General features: G+C 33.5%; 1 protein-coding gene and 3 pseudogenes across 1 annotated transcript; 1 reads left to right on the top strand and 3 right to left on the bottom strand.

Annotated features, from left to right (window-relative positions):
* Positions 1 to 1,188: 1,188 nt before the first annotated feature.
* LOC120210264 lies at positions 1,189 to 5,429 on the bottom strand (annotated as a pseudogene).
* Positions 5,430 to 7,265: 1,836 nt separating this feature from the next.
* Positions 7,266 to 9,862, bottom strand: LOC120210266 (annotated as a pseudogene).
* A 2,193-nt stretch (positions 9,863 to 12,055) lies between these two features.
* Positions 12,056 to 21,887, top strand: LOC120210260 (annotated as a pseudogene).
* LOC120210261 (beta-fructofuranosidase, insoluble isoenzyme CWINV1-like) lies at positions 14,582 to 16,824 on the bottom strand. Its single transcript, XM_039209025.1, has 6 exons — positions 16,693 to 16,824; positions 16,565 to 16,573; positions 15,617 to 16,482; positions 15,378 to 15,536; positions 14,948 to 15,277; positions 14,582 to 14,865 (listed from the first exon to the last, which is right to left on the bottom strand). Exons 1-6 carry the CDS (start codon positions 16,793 to 16,795, stop codon positions 14,686 to 14,688), a joined length of 1,647 nt encoding a protein of 548 aa, XP_039064956.1. The 5' UTR covers positions 16,796 to 16,824; the 3' UTR covers positions 14,582 to 14,685.
* Positions 21,888 to 21,897: the final 10 nt, after the last annotated feature.

The following is a 21,897-nucleotide window of genomic DNA, read 5'->3' as shown; positions in this document are numbered from 1 at the left end:
TTTGAAATTTAATTAGTATAATAATTATCAACTAAAATAAGTTAAAAAATTTCAATCAAATACTCATCCCTAACTATAATACTTTTCAACAACACATAAAAATTGAATATTATAATAGAAATATCGAATATTTATAATAGAAATATTGAATATTTATAATAGAAATATATGATTTTTTGGGTCGAATACCTGACCTGCTATTTTTTCAGAGTATATGGGTCAAGTCCGAGTCTCAATATATTCTTTAACCAGGTACCCGCTGACCCGATACACAATTTCTTTTATATATATATATATATATATATATATTATTTTATATTAGATACTATATTTCTAATTCCTAAATTATTTCACCTTAACATTCTAAATTATTTCACCATAACAATCTAAATTAGTAATTTTTTAAATTGTTTCATACTACTAATCTAAATTATTTCTGTTAACTTCAAAATATTTTAAATTTAATTGTATTTTTTTTAATTTTATTTTTAATAAGTTTAATATTTTACTTATATAATTTAAATTTTTATATTTTATGGATAGATTATATATTATAGACCTTTAAAATTTTAATTTTTTCTATGTATTTTTTTTGAAAAATAATATAATTTTAAAAAATATGAATCAAATACCCGTAACTCGTAAATGCAGGTACTTAAATGTTACGTCTATCCAAGTTACGGATACCCGACTTAAGAGGGAAGGACATGGGCCAATAATACGTGTACCCGATATTTAAACTCGATTTTAAACATCCCTAATGATTAGATGTGAGTTTGACATAGCCGTGCAAGATACGCGTCTTAAGATTTCCTTCTATCTGAGTTCGCTGTCATGGAGAGGCAGCAAAATTCCTTTTGACATCTCATAAATTAATTTTTTTTTAAAAAATATTTAAAATGTTTTTAATAAAAAAAAATGTGACCCTAAAAATATATATGATTTTATCTTATATCAAAATCGAAAGTGGAGTGAATTAAGTTCAAATTAAATTTTGAGTTCGGAATTAAACTTGATACACATCAGACTAACACATCGGTCATCAAGGAATTTGTTGCAAAAAATTCATTTTTAACGAGCTACGAGACATTGATTGTCAAAAAACAAAAGGTGAAACCAAATATCAAGATCAAGATCATCGAAGTGCATATAAAAAAAATGGAGATTGGGACTCAATAAGAAGAAGAAAAAGCTATATGGGGGGAATCTGCAGAATGCAGCCCCATAATAAATGTTATGTGATGTTAGCTCATTCAATATTTCACCTGCAGATTATGGAACACGAGTTCTCACCAATAAGACGACGGCAGACTCGTATATAATAAAACTAGAGTGTTACCGGTACACGCAATCCATCGTAGCTAAGTTGTACATGGAGACCCTCAGTTTGCTTCAGGTTTTCCAGGTATTCACTCACTTTTTCATGGTCCATCAGATGCATCATGCCTTCATAAAACCACAACAGTAAAGCATGCGATCATAAGAATTTAATCCTAAATGGAACAATTTACATGGATGAAATTGAGTTGCAGTGACAAAGGCCTGAAACTATAGAGATACCAGTAAAGAGTGTCCTCTTCGGCTTGATCTTCCGTACTTCCTCCAAAGCCTGAATATAAAATACAAGAAACACAAGTGTAAGTTTCAGAGTTCTAATGTTGTAAGTTTCTTCCCAGAAGATGTTCAGGCAAATACCCTTGGAAGTCCAAAATGTGTCGATGAAGATCGATCCGGCCTCAAAGCATCCTGAGGGAAAATTTTACATATGGGCTTAAGTATCCCGGAAGTGCATTCATGAAATCGGATGTTAATTTTTGTGTATCAACATCACACACATACATATATATATATATACATACATACATACATATATATATATATATATATATATATACAGAGAGAGAGAGAGAGAGATGACCAGAATGAGGATATCACAGTTTTCCAAAAGAGGATAAGTTTCATCGGGTATATCGCTGACATCACTGCAATGTAATTATCAGATGAATAATGCCTTGCTGACAACTGGAAAAGTAAACACTTCTAATGTTTTTTTAACACATAAAAGTATTACCTGATGTAACAAATATCACCAAAACGAAAACCTAGTGAGCGATAACCTTGACCATGCCACACTGGTAAAGGTGTAATCTGACACAAATTTGGACAGAGAACACAAGTTATGACCAGGGATGACCTGATATGTATTAATGTTGAAGGAGCTGGTGTCTTAATTCCATATATTGAGGTACTCGTACTTGTTAAATAGATTATTAAGCATGTTTCAGCAACTGTGTATGAATGTAGCAAAAAAAACTCAATTTGACCCTAAACTGTTCAATCGCCTTTTTTCCTTTCTTTTACGTCATAATGCTAAGAGAGACAAATACACATATAATCTGTCTATGGGGCCTGATTCACTTTTCTACAGTCAAAATTAATTTAAACCCTTTATTCCAGTTATTGGAATGCATATTGAACAAAGAAATTCACCTGTAAATCATGAACGACAAAAGGTTCTTCACGTATGATATTGAATTGCAGCTTTGAGACTGCAGCACCCGTATAATCACACTTGTATCTACCAAATAATAATGAGTCTTTTGCATCACCTGAAATTGTTAAGGAAGATATTATACAATTATGCTGAACATCAATGAACCGGTGATAATTTTCCACATTTTACTCGTAAAAATGCAGGATATTTCCAATAACATGGCTTATTACCAGACACAGGCAAACATATATCTAAATGACCATCACATATTCATATGTAATATAGCAGAAAAAGGTAGAACTGGATTTTTGGACCTCAAAATCACGCATTGCAACATAAATTGGGATAGTTGGCTGCACGTTGTTCGTCCAATCACGTAGATCATCAAGACCTGGGAAACATTAAGACAAAATTTATGTTAGAAAATGCGGGTTTCTGTAAAAAGGAAAGGGGGGAAAAGGCAAAACTTAATACATCATTATAGGAATATCTTAAGGAGTAACATTAGAAAGTGTTCATGTCAGAGACCTCCAATTGCATCAGCATGAGAATGAGAAATTATAACTGCATCAATTGTTCTTATCCTGACAGAAATGCAACCAGTTACAACAGGGAAAATACATGACAGCCGACATATATACCATAAGATAATCAGAAACGAACATTTAAGGGAGCATCAAAATGAACTCTGAAATGAGTGAATGCTTACGATATTCACGAAATCATATGTCGGTACACTTTGTTTTAAAAGGCTTAATTCTAGTTAAGACAGAAATGAGAAAACATTTACATTTATGTGTAAAACCAACAATAATAACACAAATTTTAACTGCATTCCTGGACTGTAAAATGCAAACAGAGTCTGATGGGAACATGAAAAAAATCAAACTAGCTGGTTCGACGTGCCTACTGTATAAGGGGACGTATTGTAATATCACAAGACTCCAAAATCAACAGTTCAAAATACAATTACTGTGAAGCTACTAATTGACGGATACAAAAGTTCTGTGTCACAGCCAATAAGGTGTATGGGACTACAAAGGTGGGAGGGAGGTAAATTAAAAAAAACACAAAAATATCAAGTCATATGCACTAGTATTGTGAAGATGCATAGAAAGAGGCCACGGAAGCGTATTGATGATCATCATAATAATCTACTATCAAATATTAACTCCATCAGAATGGGGAAAAGAGGCTTAATAAACAAGGTCTATCCCCATATTATATCCCAGCCATTGAAGCAGGAAAAGAATAAGATATAACACATTTAGATCATATTCCCAAAACCAAAAATGAACACCACAAAGGCTAGAAATTCGCACTCTAGTGTTAATATCTTAAGAGTTAGATATGATAAAATTTTAAGAAAGAGAAACACTAAAAACTAACCCGAATTCTGGGAACCATTGAAGAGCACTGTGGTAGAAAAACCTACAAAACAAAGTCACGGATGAGAAACTATACCGGATAATTTTATCTAGGGATTGAATAAGCTAGCAACAATTTCAGCAGTCATTAAGCATTAGGCATTGAATAAGCCAGAAATGTTATCTGTGATTTACCAGGAACAATTTTAGCACTAATGAGAAAGAATCTTTGATTGATTATGTTGTCTACTTAAGGCAAAAACAAAATACATGCACCAAATTTTGAAAAGGTTATAACCCAATTTAGGCATTGTTAACCTATAATGCTTTTCACTTGAAAGCTTCAACTGCCCATTATTTTGGCTAAAAGAAAACAATCAATTGGCTTTTTTGAATATTTCCTTTTACATGTTAACTGTAACACTAACACTTTCGAAGTAGCAACAGTCAAATGCTTGCATTTAAATAATTGTGAGAACAGTAAACAATCTGGAGCCAAAGGGAATATGGTTAGATCACAAATTCCCCGGAATTGGTAGCATTTCCAATAATAACTTTTACAATTAACTTCTAAAGGAACACTTCCTTTCATTAAAGTAACCTTCACTTCACTTACTTTCCAGCATCTATTAAAATGTTGCATCTTCCAGAAGGCTTAGAATATCGGACAAGTAAGCCTGTATTACGTCTCCGGTTTTTGTTATCAGGCTCTGCTGCTTTGATGCAAACCTGTGAAAACCAGAAATCAGTGCCTGTCTTCAAACAATCAAAGCAGAAGTTTCAAGGAAATACAAAGAATGCAAGGGAAAGCTACTTATGATTAAGCGATCAGTTCAGATGGCCAGTATACCGGGCACTTCTTTAAAGGGTCAGTTAGGCAGCTAACGCGAGGAATGCCTTCACTAGTTCCTGTCCCTATAAAAATTATCTCCGATTGCTGCGTAGATGACTTCTGGCTAATGCCCTCAGTAGCAAAACCTGTATTCAAGGAACTGTCACTAAGAATAACTAATCTATAAGGTGCCAAGCAATAGAAAAATAAAATCATTAGCCTCATCAGCAGTCTATCACTAAGAATAACTAATCTTTTATCAAGATTAGTCGAGTAATCGATCCACCATGCTTCCCCACTGTCATTCTACAGAATCCAAACAAGATAATACCACATTCAAGAGATAGCAACATATGACCAATTATCCAAAGAGCCTAAATTTGCATAGCTTATCCACTACTAAAACATCAATCCTAAGAAATAACAAATCCCATCTTATTACAAACAAAACCAATGAAAACTAATACCTAGAAAAGATAACCATTTAATTGGATACTAATCCCAGAAACGTATTATATAGAGGAATCAGGCATAATAAAGAAATTAGAGATTAGTTAGAAAATACGTACTAGATTGAAGGCAAGCTTGAAGAAACCTCCTGAATGGAAAGAACCCGTTCCTTGCAATTGAAATTGAGAGTTTTTTATTGATATTTGGCGTCTGTAAGGAGCGAAACTCGTCAAAGGAGGCGTGGATCGAACTGTGCCCAAAATGGAACCATTGACAAAGCTACCATTTCTTTTTTACTTTAATTTTCGACCTCTTTTTCTCTTTTCTACTAAAGCTTTGGAAATAAAAAAGTGAAACTAACTATTTATATATCATTTATTTTTAGGCAAAAGTCACTTGAGACCCTTGTCCTTTTAAAAAAAATTAATGTGATCGTCGTATTATTTTTATCTAATATAACCCTCTAATTCATAAAATAAAATAAATGTGATCTTTTGACCACACGTTTTTCATCGTTGATCGTTACGGTGTTGACAAGATTGTCTGCAGTGTGACATAACAATGGACTAATTGCTTTTTTGGTCTCGAGGATCAAATTGGTTTTTTAAAAAGTTCCATGTCTTATTTTAATTTTTTTAATAAAAAAATTTGTTTAAATTTTAAATACAAAAATATTCAATATTCAAAAAATAAATACTAAAAATAAAACTAAATCACTAAAAAATTAAATATATATATTAAAAATACTAAACTACTATTAAAAATTAAATATATATTATAAATTAAATATAATTTGTAAAGTATTAAAAAATAAACATAATTTTAAATATATATATTATGCATAATATTAAATTTGAATTAACTGAGACTTATAACTATCATTTTATAACTATGATATATCTTCTTAAAATATTTATATTTTTAATTTATAAATTATCTTTTATAGTTATGATGTATATTCAAAAAAATAATTTTTTAAATAGTTTTAGTATTTTAATATATATATATATATCTATATATATATTTAATTTTAGTAATTTAATATTTATTTTTAGTATTTTTTTAATTTTTATTGAATATTTTATATTTAAAATTTAAAATAATTTTTATTTTTAAAAAATTAATAAAACTTTGAACTTTTAAAAAATAACCCAATTAGCCCTCGAACAAGATCAATAAACAATTTAGTTCATTTGTTACGTCATTAGACATCATGTATAACCACGACAACATCGTGAATTGCCACATCAGTACCGTCAATTACCACATCAGTATTGTAATGGTCATCGACGAAAAATATTGGTCAAAGGGTCACATTGTATTTATTTTATAAGTTAGAGAGTCACATATTAGGTGAAAAAATAATACGAGAGCCACGTTAGTTTTTTTCAAAAGTATAGGGGTCTCGGGTACCTTTTATCTTATTTTTATGTTTTTTTTAATCATGTAACTATTAGGTGTAATTATTTTATTTTAATCAATTATCATTAATTTTAATTGTTGAGTTAAATATATATATATAATAATAATAACAATATGATATAATCCAATATAATAATAATTAGACCATTAACTCTCTATCTATTATCATTTTAATTTTAATTTAAAATAATTTAATTAATTTATTCAATTTTATGTCATGTTGAAGTGTGACATATAGGTATGTTTAAAAAAAACCGACTCAATTACTTAACTTAGATCCAATTTAAAATTATCGAATATTTTAAAAGATTGAATTTATGAGTCAACAAATTTTCCTTAACCGAATTTGATTTCCGTTTTTCATTTTAAATTAAAATTAAAATTCTCAAATTTAAAATTATTTCGCCTAACATTTTAAAATTTTAATTTCCCAAATTATTTCTCAATATTTTGTATGTTAATAAGTATATGAATCTTGTGATGATGATGAATATATCACTTTTTATTGTTTCCTAATCGAAGGAAATCTCAAACATTTGTTATCTTATTTACAAATTCCTTCTTCCCCATTGAGGAAGGGTCTTTCTTTTCGTTCCTTTGAATATAATTTTGCAATCCATATAATAGCCTTCCATGGCAGTATGGTTACATCAACATTTGAAGAAACAATGTAAGTTTATATTTTATTTTATGATTTCGAACAAGTAAAATAAAAATGATGAATACAAACAAACACGTAATATAAAGCTGAAAGTATAGTAATTTGATAAGTGATATATCGTCAAGCTGTTCCCTTGAGCTTCTTCGCAAAGCCAGCAAAATACTTCCCCTGGTGGAAAGCCTGAGCTAGCTCGAGCTCAGTCGGCTGTCTCGAGCCATCCCGGCGTAAGTTCCGGCACCGTAAGGGCTTCCACCTTTCACTTGCTCCATCTCGAACATACCGGCACCGAACGAATATCCGATGGGCACAAAAAGCATACCATGGTGAACAAGTTGAGTGATTGCAGTTAGCCTGCCAAAACAAAAATGTTCACAATCACAAATTATACTACAGTTACTGATTTTGATACTTTGCAAATTTACTCACGCGGTAGTCTTGTCCACTTCCTTGGCCGCCGGTGCTGTAGAAAAGTCCGGCTGGTTTTCCGGCAAGAAAAAGCATACCATGGTGAACAAGTTGAGTGATTGCAGTTAGCCTGCCAAAACAAAAATGTTCACAATCACAAATTATACTACAGTTACTGATTTTGATACTTTGCAATTTACTCACGCGGTAGTCTTGTCCACTTCCTTGGCCGCCGGTGCTGTAGAAAAGTCCGGCTGGTTTTCCGGCAAGGACTTGTGTTCTCCATAGACCACCAGTTGGTCCAAGAAGGCTTTGAACTGAGCAGGCATCATACCGATCGAGTAGGGAAGCCAAAAAGCACACCATCGGCCTCGGAGAGCTCGTCCGGCGTAATGATGGGGCGTCTGACTTCGGTGGTGCATGCATTTTTCCGAGAACTTCCTCCGGCAGTTTCTTGTACCTGTCCATGGTCATCATTGTAACAAACCCATAGTTATCATTTTTATTTAGAAAATAACATCGACCAAAAAGTCTTATAATATACGATTTTAACCAACATTTTTTGGATTTGCTAAAATGACCAACAAAATCGCAATGCGATCTTAAATTCGCAACGCAAACTCCAACTTCGCAACTCAGTTTCTAAATTCGCGTTGCGATAGTCCAAAATCAACGCGATTTGCATTCGCATTGATAATGCGATCAGTCGGCGATAAAATCGCAACGCGATTTTCCATTTCGCGTTGCGATTTGCAGATTCGTATTGCGAAGATTTTCAGATTCACATTGCGATAGTCCAAAATCGCAACGCGATTTTCCATTTCGCGTTGCGATTTGCATTGCGATTTGCAGATTCGCATTGCGATAGTCCAAAATCGCAATGCGATTTTCAGATTCGCATTACGATAGTCCAAAACCTTAAGTCTGTTTGCTTTTTCCAATCACATGAAGCTTAAGACGATAACAAAAAACAATTTGCAACAAATCAAATCTAAAACAAGCCAATGTTTAGATTCAACTGATCCAAGCCAACTCGATTGCCTCTCCATTACCATTTGTCAAACAAAATGATGGCAGAATCGGATCCCAAAATGAAACAAGAAAGAATTGGAAACAAGTGTTGGTAATGCTCAATCCCACATAGTATTGGAAACACTATTGGGAATGGGTATTTAAGGCTTGGATTTCCCACTTTCTTGTTGAGTGAAAGAGAACAAGGGGGACTCGTACGCCGCCGCCGTCTTGGTCGGGTCGGGTTGTGGTCGTGGTAATACGTGTTTGACACGTCCGCGCGGATACTATCTTTTAGAGAAAATTCTTAAGAAACAAATACATACCCAGTCGTTTTACCGTGCGATTTTACTATCGTAATACGAATCTGCAAATCGCGTTGCGATTTTGGACTGTCGCAATGTCAATATGCAAATCGCGTTGCGATTTTGGACTATCGCAACGCGAAATGGAAAATCGCAACGCGAATTTGGAAATTGAGTTGCGAAGTTGGAGTTCGCGTTGCGAATTTAAGATTACATTACGATTTTGTTGGTCATTTTGGCAAATCCAAAAAAAAATAGTTAAAATCGTTATTATAAGACATTTTCGGTCACTGAGATATTTTCTCTTTTATTTATACCTATCAGGTCTGACTCGAATAAAAAATTCGAACCGATTTCGAAAATGATTGAACTCCAAATGATCCGAACTCGAAATAGACATATCTTGTAAAATATAGTGAAGATAATCAAACCTGCCAAATTTTGGCTTCTACTCCCTCAACAGAGTCGGCTCCTTTCTTAATCTCTTGGGCCAGCTTCTCAACATGTCCATACATGGAATAGTAACTGCAACAATAGCCAATTAAACCGTGTATTCTAAATTAGTTAATTATAGTCCTTGTGCTTTTTGAATCTTAGACTTTAATCCTAATCTAGACACTTAATATGAGAGGGACTAAAGATGGTCAAATGCATAGTACAGGGACTAATAAGAAATTTGAGCCAATCTTTTCTACCGTGTTTTTGTGGTCTGTTGATTCTACGTCTTGTTCCTAGTCTTCATTGTCATAAAAGAAAAATACAGAATCACGCAGAAGAGAAAAAGGAAAAAAAGAAAACGGAGCAAAGACGAGAAGCATAGCAGATTCCAGTTTGGATTCAAATCGGAAAAACCACGAAGAAACAAGATTAGAATTCTTACACAATGTAGACTTTGGCAACCATTTTGTCTCGTGGCTACTTCTGTGTGTTTGTTTTGGCTAATGGGAATGTTGTGTTTAAGCAGATGGGTAGAACAGAGGAGGAAGCCGCTCTATTTATAGTGACGTTTTAGGAAAATTCAGGGGAAATTGATTTAAATAATTATAAATATAATTTCCTTACAGTTTAGATCCCTTTTCTATTGACATAAAAACCATTGGAGCTGATGGATCAGATTCAGATCCAATTTATGGATTCTAGGTCTTACCAATAAATGTCCAAAGATAAGTAAATAAAAATACATTATACCAAAAAAATCACTATGTCCATGATAAATATAAGAGGATTCCATACATGTAAATTTAGTTCCATATTTTTGGTTAATTGTATGAACGTATAAATTTAATTTAATTTAATTATATAATATCTATCATAAATCTCTATTTTTAGCTTTATTTATTTATTCACCAAATAGATTGTATCACAATTTTAATGGAATCAAACAAAATTAAAATTACAAGCTCTAATAAAAGCCGATATCATTAAATTATATATAAATGATATATTTGATTATAGAATCATAATCAATTGCTTAAAGATTTAATTTTGTTGAACTTGAAACAAGAATGTGAAAATGGCAAAAAAAATATGAATCTTTGACTTTTAAACCCATAATTTGTTAGATCAATTAGTATTAAGATATTAAAAAATATTACATATTTTAATATATATATATATATATATATATATATATAAGTTAAAATCTTGTCATTACGAATACAATTTAATTTATTTATTCAATACAAACATTTGTAATTTTCAATAAAAAAATAAAACAAGTAATATCGTAAGAATTTCATTGTTTAGTCCTAGAATATGAAGACCTTACCAAGTCACGGGAAATTTCATGGAGAAATATCCTTTGTTTTTTTATTTAAAATAGTCAAAGTCAAACGTCTTTGAGTATACGTGGGTTATTTGACATAACTGACATCAATTTTCTTTAATATTCCTTTCTGACACCGTTTGACTAATATTTTTGAAGTAGCATCCTTTCTGCTGAGCTGACAAAGGCGCGTCCCCGGGGACGCGCTTTACCTGTGTTTTCGCTGAGTTGGATGCCACGTGTGGAAGGCGCATCCCCGGGGACGCGCCTTTCGCTAGCTCGACTGCCACGTGTGGGACCCGCATCCCCGGGGACGCGCCTTCAATTAAATACCATAAATGCCCCCATCCGTTTTTCCTAACTACCCCTCATCCTCCCCTATATAAACCCCCTCAACCCTCCCTCATTCTTCACACCAAAATCATATTCTCCTCTCTTATATAACTCAAATTCTCCAACTATTTGAGTTTTAAATTTGTTTTTAGTGGTAAGAAATTTATTTTATGTTAGTATTTTTTAAATAGTTATTATTTTTATTTAATATTTATGTAATATTATTTTTTTATTAAAATAATATTTATAATTATTATTTATTTAGAATTATTAATTTTTTTTGCTAATTATATTGTTTTGTCTACAGTTATAATGAAAAACGAAATGCTGTTGCGATTGAATATTGATCATATCTCCAGATATTTTAGCGATATGGTAATATTTTTTATAATTAATGTTAATATTTAAATTTATTTTTATTTTAAAGTTATTATGAATTTATATTAATTTTTATTTTTTATAATGTATATTATTTAGGTATTGATCTAAATTCTCAAATTCTCTGAAAATGAGTCGTCTTTCTGCTGTTGTTTTGTATGATGGACTAATTAAGGAAGCTGAAGAGGGGGTTATTTTGAGTCAGATCATTATATCCCCTTAACCTTGAAGAGAAACATCACAATTGAGGAGTTAATCACAAAAATTTCGTTAAAGATTCGTGTAGTAGGCCAGAGAAGACTATCTTCACTTCAGTACAGATTTCCTACTGAACTTTTTCCGCTCACGTATACATCATTGCAGCCATCAAAGAGGCCAACCTTGTCACGTGTTTATATTTTTCTGTCAAATGTTTTACAAATTCACTTAACGCATTGACAAAAATTATTCCATCAAGACAACGCCACTTTCATAATTCCATAAAGTCACGTGTTTAGTAAAAAATAATATATATTTTTAAAATATTTTGAAACGTCTTTCTATTGAAATGTTATTATAAATAGGTGGATCTAGGTTCAATATGACCTGGTAAAATAATATTCTGAATTTTTATAAATTATATATTATATCAATATGTGTTTATTTGAAATAATTAATAAATTTATTTTCTAAACCTTAAATTGAAGTATTTTAGAATTTGGGGTTTAGAATTTAATTGAATTATTTTGGAATTTAGGGTTTAGAATGAAATTGAATTAATTTGGAAATTGGGGTTTAGAATGAAATTGAGGACTGTTTTGCAAGTTTTAAAAGTTGGGGGACCTAAATTCAAGTGCCTGAAAAGTTCAATGACCGTTTATATAATTTAACCTAATTTTGTAACGGTGGTTTAAGTTGGGGGACCATATTGCAAACGGAATAAATGTTTGGGAACTGTATTGCAAGTTTTAAAAGTTGGGGGACCTAAATGCAAGCTTCAGAAATGTTCAGTGACCATTACTATACTTTACCCTTAAATTAATTAGTTTACCGTAAGATAATATATGTTTCTTTTTTAAATCATATGTTAGATTTTAATTTCGTTTTATCATTCATTATTAAAAAATTAATAATTATTAACATGTCATCGTAAAATAATATCATATCAATATTAAAAATAAATAAAACTTAGGGGCATATGGGATATTAAGTATTCTCTTAATAACCCAAATGGCCAAAGGTGTAACATTTCCGAGGACGATAAGAAGAGGGAAGAATCGGGTCGTGGGGTCCGGGTTATCGGGTAAATCCGGATCTTGTTTGTTTGTACCCGTTTACTTCAATGAGTAATGCAACGCAGAGGAAGATCAAGCAACAGTATGATCAACTTGTTAAGTGCCTAGTGCCATGAAAACAAAGGATTAACTTTGGGGTTAGTAATATAATATTTCAAAAAGTTGTTTACCAAACACTAAAAATGAAGGGTTTAACTACCGATAAGTTATTTATACTCAAATAAACTAAAAGCTCTTCAAAAAGTTATTTACCAAATGCCCCCAAAATCATATTTTAATAATGCTTACTAGCACAGTCGTTGATTTCAAGTACTGACTTGACAATATAATATTTTAAACACCGGCTCGATGGCGTTTACAGCATAATGTAAACAGACATTTGATCCATAAAATACAGCTTAAACGATTCTAAGATCAGATTTTATCGTATTCCAATACACATATTAACGTCCAACTCATGCGACTGTCAATTTTTTAACTAAAAAATTGGAACATATGAATAGTTGGGTAACCATTTCGTAACTTTTAATAGTCAGAGGACTCAACAAAGTAACATCCTATAATCGGTAGATCATTTTATAACTTTTAATAATTGGTAGACGAAAAAAAGTAACACCCCAGTGAGATACCATTTGTGAACTTCGCCTTAAAAAACAGTGACAATTGAGAAAATGGAATATATGCCGGTTGTTTTGGTCCAATGTACTTTCGGTGAGCTAAATTTATTGAATTTAGGATATATTTTTCTCTCGGTAAAACAGATATTAAAATTACGCTTATGGGTTTGGGACTGTATTAGAGTTAGAAGGGAGAAGGTGAGTTGGCATAAGCTTATCCGCTTCCCGTCTCATATTCCCAAATTCTCCTTAATCTCGTGGATGGCCATCCTCGATCGGCTGTCAATTAAAGACAGGCTTTCCCGTTTTGGTTTAGCTGTTGATGCTGCTTGTTTGGTATGTGGTTCGGACTCTGAATCAAGGGATCACTTATTTGTTGCTTGTCCTTTTGATATGGATGTTTGGAACACTGTTCTAAGCCTTTGTGGTACTCGTTGTGCTGCTTACCTGGGATCAGTGCCTTAGCTGGATGGTTGGAAACCTGAAGGGCAAAACTTTTCGGGTACGGATTCTAAAACTTGCTTGGACTGTTTTTTGTATTATATTTGGGAAGAGCGTAACTATAGGCATTTTAGAGACATCTCAAGCTCAAGTGAGGTAATTGTAAAAAGAATTAAGGAGGCAGTGAAAGCAAAATTGTATAGCCTAAGTTTACATAGAGTAGATGATGGTAATAGATTCTTGTACATAAACTGTGAACTGTTTTAGTTTGTGACAGTTCATTTTGTAGCAGCTAAGCTGCGGTTTTTTTGGATGGAATATAATTTATTATCCAAAAAAAAAATTACGCTTATGACATTAAAAAAAGAGTAATTAGATATTTTGGGGTCTAATAGACGTCGTCGACAGTGGCAGATGATAGTTGAAGACTTTGATCGAATTTAGGGGTCAATTTGATATCTTATCTAAAGCTTAAAGGTAAAAAATTCATGGGTCAAATTTATATTCTATCTAAAGTTTAGTAGTCAAATTAAAAAAAAAAATTTACTATATAATTTCATGTCATCATACTAACAAAAACTAAAAATCTAGTGATAAAAAAGTAATAAATCGACAATATAAGTGATCAAAACATAAATTTTAAAAATTGATGATTAAAAGTGAATAAAACTAAAATGAAAATAATCAATATTATAATATAAATTATTTAAAAAATTACAATAAATTCAAATGATATATGAAAAAAAAAACTCGAGATTTACTACATTGATGTTAATATTACCCTTAAATATAAATAAGATGGATTGAATTATTAGTTTTATTTATTTCAGAAATGATTTGGAATAACAAGTTTATTTCCCTCCATGCATCTCTCTTTATTGCATCGACAAATTATTATATCAAAATGTCATCCTTAATTCGATGGAAATATCAGTTGATATTAGCTGTGTTCATGGTCCAAGCATTCAACGCTGCAATGTTAAGGGACTGAGTTCCATTGTTGAAAGCATACAAATGAGCTGCCTCGTTAATTGCCAATGTGGGATAAACCCTTGATGTTATGCATGCTTTGCCGCCTCCACCAAAGCTCTCCACAATAGAATGATCCATCTGTTCAAAACAAAACAAAATGGTTTAAAACGGATACTTGAAAGTTCAAATTAAGCTCTCCAAGTCAAAAGATTTAACTCACCAAGCTCCTCAATGACAACTTTTGTTGTCGAATATCCACATCCAAGAAAGCTCCATATGTTGTCTTGTCATTATCTTGATTTAAGGATGAACTGGATTGGTCGCTGCACATTAGCACCACATAACTGTTGTTACCCTTGAATATTCTGAAGAATACCGCCGTGTTCTCTTTCAGGTCATCGGAAGCCAAAACGAGTAACCCGAACGGTCCGAGGCTTGATTTAACGGATGCACCCTTTTGGCTGCATAGGAAGCGTGGGTTGGTCCAGCTTGGTTCTAGCACTTCAGCATTGTCGAGATCTTTTATCTCAAATGAAACCTCAACATCTGCCTGCACAGATATGAACATAACAAGTAGAAGAATGAGTACGGGAGACGTGGCGAAACCGAAAATGCATTGTCTGGTTTTTTCGTTAGTGAAATCGAGTCACCTGTGCAGCAGTAACAACGGAAACTTTGATAACTGATCCTCCCTCGAGCAATTTGTTAGCCAGGCTGATGTGGTTTGCACGTAGCTTTTGTAGTTCGGATATTGGCCATTGCACCAATTGTTTGCCATTTTCAGCCAGCCAAAATTTCCTAGGAATTGCCTGCGAAATTAGAGACTTTGATTATAGACTTTGCAGTAAATGTTACTTGGGGAACAAGCAATAACTAAACCAAGACTTACGTGAACACCTGACCATCCTTTCTTAACATCATCAGCCACACTCGATGATTCATTAATCCAAGCCGTCAAGATTCTTTGATTCTTGACACAGTCGAAGAAAGACTTGGAAGCATAATACTTGCCATAGTCGTATCTCGACCCCAAATCGCCCTCGACAGATATCTTGTCCGGTGTATATATGTCCTTGATGTTATCATATGAGCCGATCGTATACAAGTCATGCCCGGTCTCATCTAAGCTGACCTTAAGCACATGCTTGAAAAAAGGGCCATTAAGTGAGGTGTCGACACCATTTTGTCCCACAACTAGAACAGGGAAAAAATCGGGACATTCCCACATCCCGGTGTCGTTAGCAGAATGCAACGGGGTCTCGGATCGAAACCAGTTCACAAAGTCTTTGCTTTTGTAAAGGATGGCTAAGCCCCGGCGGTCCACTTTGCTTCCAACGATGACCCTCCATTGGACATCAGGGCCTAGCCATGCAGTCGTGGGATCCCTGAATGAACTCGCATTGATACGATTCTTGATGGTAGGTTGCATCACGGGGTTTTTATCCGATTTGATCCATTCTACAAGGTAAGGGTCGGATAAGTTCTTGGGGAAGGCTAGATTCTGGACTTGTCTGTTTTGGGAGTCGACTCCGGTGTAGAGAATTGCTGGTTTGTCATCAAGGAGGATAGTGGCTGAACCAGACCAGCAACCATTGGTATCATATGGCTCAGATGGATAGATGGCTGGTTCATGAGGGGTCCAATTCACAAGATCATTTGATGTAGAGTGACCCCAAATTTTGATGCCCTCCACCACTGCACCATTCGGATTGTATTGGTAGAACAAGTGGTAAACTCCCTTGTAAACCATAACTCCTGCAAATCATGCAACTAGTTTAGAATCACAGAAGAAATCATCAAGCAAAACACAATAAGTACAATAAAAGGAAGTACTAACCATTAGGATCTGTTCATCATAGGTACCCATTTGTCAAATGACATTAAAACAAAAGGGAAAAATGGTTAGTAATACAAAGAAAAGCAAAGAACACATTTAAAAATGGTCATTTTAACTCGGATTTATACCATTAATCCAGTTCTTGGGAAGTTGAAAATGAAAGCCAGTTCTGTAAGGTTGATTTGCAGAAGCAGAAGATTCAACAACGGGGCGTGAAGCTTGAAGATCCATGGCCAACAAAGAGAACAAAGAACAGTAACAAGGTAGAGTGAGCCAGCATGGAGGAGTTGAGATGGATCAGAAGTTGACAACTTATCTATTTATAGGATCAAGAAAGGATAATTTTGGCAGGATTTGGATCAGAAGTTGACAATAGTGTAATAAAATATTTATGTATTCATGTGGTTTATTTCATTGATACGTGTTTTATTTATAGTAGGTGGTAGAGATTTAAATTTTAAAATTAAAAAAATATTCGTTTTATAGGAAATAATTTTATTTCTATTGATTTCTATTATATTTATAATTATTATGATTTTACTTGTACTTTTAAAATATCTTGTTTAATTTACAGTTCTTTTGTGCTTGTGTGTGTATATATATATTAAAAGTAAATTGAATTTTTAATAAACAAATTTACAGAAAAAATGGAAGAGGTTGGATTCCAACTTTTCCTCCCATGAGGTCGGGGTCGGCTAGACTTTTAGGGTTGACAATTTGATGTGCCATACTTAATAATTGAAAATATAAATTTTTTATTTTATATTAACAAGTAATAGTATGATATAAATTTTAAAATGTTATTTTTATTTAAGTTTAAAGTGTATAATTTCATATCTACCATATTCGCATTATATATATATATATATATTATTAAATAGATATATTTATGTTTCTAAGATAAATTTTAGAATTCAAATTCATGTAAAATAAGATAATATATATTTATTTAATTATTCGATCAATTAATAAATATCGTATTCACATTGTTAATATTACATTGCAACACTTGTTGAGTATTATTAATATTATATTACACTAACTTTAAAAGGAATGGGCCTAGTTTGTTAGGGCAAAAAAGGGAGGGGACTAAGAGGAGTAGAACCTAATTCGGTTAACTAGCAGTGACCAATATATGTGACAACTCATTAAGAGATAAGCCTAACACAAGTTGGATTTTTTTTTTTTTTTTTTAGTTTAATTAATTATCAATCAATAATCTGATTTAGACAATCCGAAGGATTTAAAAGATTAAATTGGATCACTGAGAGTAAAAAAACACAAAAATATTAAAATTAAAAATATTTAAAAATGATTAAAAAAAGATTGAGTATAGTAGAGGTACCAAAACCATAATTTCACCCATTTGAAAGGAGTGCGAGATAATGGATGGCTGGGCTTATCCGATCGAAATCTGTGGACCAAGTTAGCTTCATTTGCATGTTTTTTTCATCGTTGTAAATTGCTGGGTTTTTGAAGCAACTTACTAACTTTAGAAAACCAGTATTCAAAAGAAGAAGAAAATTACATTTTGGAACAGCCCATGAATTCAACGTAATAAATTCATTGGTTCTTTAGTTAAAAGAACCGCAAAACAAAGATGTAATGGACAGTTGCATTTGCATGAGGCGCCATTTTTCAAAGGCTTGTGTTGTCCATCTCAACTTTTTTTTCAAGTCCATTCTCTCAGTTCTCTTGAATTAGTGAAGCCAATCTAGAGAGCAAAAGAAGAGTGGTAAAATGGATACGAAATGGAAGATTTCCTTGTTTGTTTCTTGGCTTTTGTTATCAACTGCTCATTCCTTCTACCTCCCTGGTGTTGCCCCTCGTGATTTTCAAAGGGTACCCTCTTTCTCCCTTCCCCTTTATGGGTTTATCTTGCTTGTCTTGCCTTTTTTAATGTTTTGTGTTGATTTTCCATTTGATTGTTGTTGTTTATGGGGATTGTGGGTTTTTATGGTTTGATATTAATGTGTTCTGTATGCCTTTGGATGTGATTTGACTTTCGTTTCGGTGAAATTGCGTTAAATGTTTTGGATTTTGGTCTGAAAGAAAGCTATTCAAGAATTCAGTGAAATTAAAGAGAACATTTTGTATACATATGCTAGTACCATTTGTTTGTTCATGAATTTTAAACTTGCAATGCTGGGAGAATCTTGTTTTCATTAACAAATAATGGAGTGTTAAGAATGTATTTTGTCAAGATATTTAGCTATTGAATCAATCTATTTTTCCCTGAAACAATGTGGAAGTTATTTGAGCCTAAAAATGCAGGGCTCATTTTAATTTCTTGCACAACTCATATGTTTTGATTATTGTCTGAATAAGCGCTGTGTTTCCTGATCGTGTCATGTGAATAGCAACACCTATGTGCAAATACTTAAAAGTGATATGGTTTTAGATTCACAGTGTAATTCACTTTGCATGGATCATATTATATTAGTTCGGTTCTGTGTAACAGGCAATATAAATATATTTAATGGTTAGGTTTTTGTCTCCTTTTGTTGTTATTAATTTTTTATGCCTTAAATTGTTCTTTTCTCCACTCTGAACAGGGTGATCCCCTCTATGTTAAGGTGAACAAACTGTCATCTACAAAGACACAACTACCATATGATCATTACTACTTAGACTACTGTAAACCAGCCAAGATTGTGAACAATGCTGAAAATTTGGGGGAGGTGCTACGTGGTGACCGCATAGAGAATTCCGTCTACACCGTGAGCATCTGTTACCTTTTGTGGTGTTATGTATTTGCTGTTGGTGAAAAGTGGTATTCAGTGGAAAGCTTAATAGATTATATCTGTAATTCCTTTTTTGTTGTTTATAATGCATTTTGCTTTAGTTTGAAATGAGGGAGGATCAGCCTTGCAAAGTAGTCTGTCGGAAAAAACTTGATGCTGAATCTGCAAAGAATTTCAAGGAAAAAATTGATGATGAATATCGAGTTAATAGGTGAGTAACAAATATGATGCCTATGATTCATGTTTCCTTGTTCCTTTCTTTTCATGGAGATGCTTACTGCTTTTACTGTTTGTTTGTTTGCCACTCTCCTCCCTGCCCTTTGGTTGCTAATAAGTTTGTGTTGAACTATCTGAACTTGATGCATAGGATTCTCGATAATCTTCCAGTCGCTGTTCTTAGACAAAGGAGAGACGGAAGTCAGTCAACAACGTGTGAACATGGTTGCCAAGTTGGGTTCAAAGGGAATTATGCCGGGGTATGGTCAGGGAATCTAGTATTGTTTTCAAAGTTTTATGTGTTCTTTACTTTAATTGTAACTGTTATGCCTTTATAGACCAAGGAGGAGAAGTATTTTATCAACAATCACTTGAGCTTCAGGGTCATGTTTCACAGGGATGCTGAGACTGATGCAACTCGAATTGTTGGGTTTGAGGTTACCCCAAAAAGGTTTTCCACCATTTTCTTGACTTTATTGTTCATTTTCCAGTTTTTTTAGAGTCAAAATTAGTTGATTTGTAGCTTTTGTCATGGAATTTAAGAAACTAGTTAGGATCAAGGTTATTTTCTGTTGGTTATCAAATGACTTGCATACTTGTGTCATTATTGTTTGTTTTGTGGCTTTGATTAACAGCATTAATCATGAATACAAAGAATGGGATGAGAAGAATCCCCAGATAGCAACATGCAATAAGGACACCAAATATCTAACTCAAGCTAGTACTGTTCCACAAGAAGTTGACGTAGGCAAGGAGATTGTGTTTACATATGATGTAACTTTCAAGGTATTTGTCTTTCCTTTCTTTTTCCTGTCATCATTTTCGGGTGTGTGCCAGACTGGATGGGCCACTGGTTTTCAGTTGAACAGCCAGTCCGGTCCGTTTTTCCCAACACAGGTCTTAGTGTATTGGTTAACTCATGGTTTGTTGCAGGAGAGTGATATCAAATGGGCTTCTCGCTGGAACACATACCTTCTGATGAATGATGATCAGATCCACTGGTTCTCCATAGTAAACTCACTGATGCTTGTTCTCTTCCTCTCTGGGCATGATAGCCGTGATCATGATGATAACATTGTACAAAGATATTTCAAACTATAATCAGTTGGAAACCCAAGAGGAGGCTCAGGAAGAAACAGGATGGAAACTGGTTCATGCGGATGTATTTAGGGCTCCAATTAATTATGATTTACTCTGTTTACGTCTGTACGGGCGTCCAGATCTTTTCAATGACGCTTGTGACGATGATATTTGCGTTACTGGGTTTCCTATCTCCTTCCAACCGTGGAGGGCTTATGACTGCTATGGTTCTGTTGTGGGTTTTCATGGGAATATTTGCCGGTTACTCTTCAGGACGTTTATACAAAATGTTTAAGGGCACAGAGTGGAAGAGAAATACTTTGGAAACTGCAATTATGTTTCCCAGTATCCTCTTTGTTGTGTTCTTTGTGCTGAATGGGCTAATTTGGGGAGAGCAATCTTCTGGTGCAGTGCCGTTCGGGACAATGCTTGCTCTTGTTTTCTTATGTTTCGGTATATCGGTTCCATTAGTCTTTGTTGGCAGTTACTTCGGTTTCAAAAGGCCAGCCATTGAAGACCCCGTGAAGACCAACAAGATTCCTAAGGTGATACCGGACCAGCCATGGTATATGAAGTCAATCTTCTCTATGCTCATTGGAGGCATTCTTCCATTTGGGGCTGTTTTTATTGAGCTCTTCTTCATCTTGACGTCAATATGGCTGAACCAGTTCTACTACATCTTTGGCTTCCTTTTCACAGTGTTCATTATTCTAATAATCACTTGCGCCGAGATAACAATTGTGCTATGCTACTTCCAGTTGTGCAGTGAAGACTATCGTTGGTGGTGGAGATCTTACTTGACCGTCGGTTCCTCCGCACTTTACCTTTTCCTATACTCAATCTTCTACTTCTTCACCAAGTTGGAGATTACTAAGCTGGTCTCCGGCATCCTCTACTTCGGTTACATGGTAATTATATCATATGCATTTTTTGTCCTGACAGGGACAGTTGGCTTCTATGCTTGCTTCTGGTTTGTTAGGAAGATTTACTCATCTGTGAAAATCGACTAAGACGAAAATATAGACAGATTACGAGAGGAATATGTCGAGTCGAAGATACTTGGTGCCGAAATACGGCAGGCTTGACTTGGCTCGACTTAGTTTTCCGACACAGTTAAAAGTCCATGTTCTGTTAACTCTAAAGTAGTTTCTGCACTAAAACAATTGGGAATTTGTGAATTCAATATACTGCAATTGTTTCTTATTTCTCCGGCCTAGCATTGATGCATGCTTATGACACTATTAGAGAATATGGTGTAGATATGTCCTAGTACAATTATAACAATTTTTACCT

This window comes from Hibiscus syriacus, unplaced genomic scaffold (genome assembly GCF_006381635.1).
Source record: "Hibiscus syriacus cultivar Baekdansim isolate YM2019G1 unplaced genomic scaffold, ASM638163v2 tig00109921_pilon, whole genome shotgun sequence".
In the NCBI taxonomy this organism is placed as follows: Eukaryota; Viridiplantae; Streptophyta; class Magnoliopsida; order Malvales; family Malvaceae; genus Hibiscus; species Hibiscus syriacus.
Note: the sequence above shows the minus strand (reverse complement) of the source record. Positions and strands in the feature narration are given on the sequence as shown.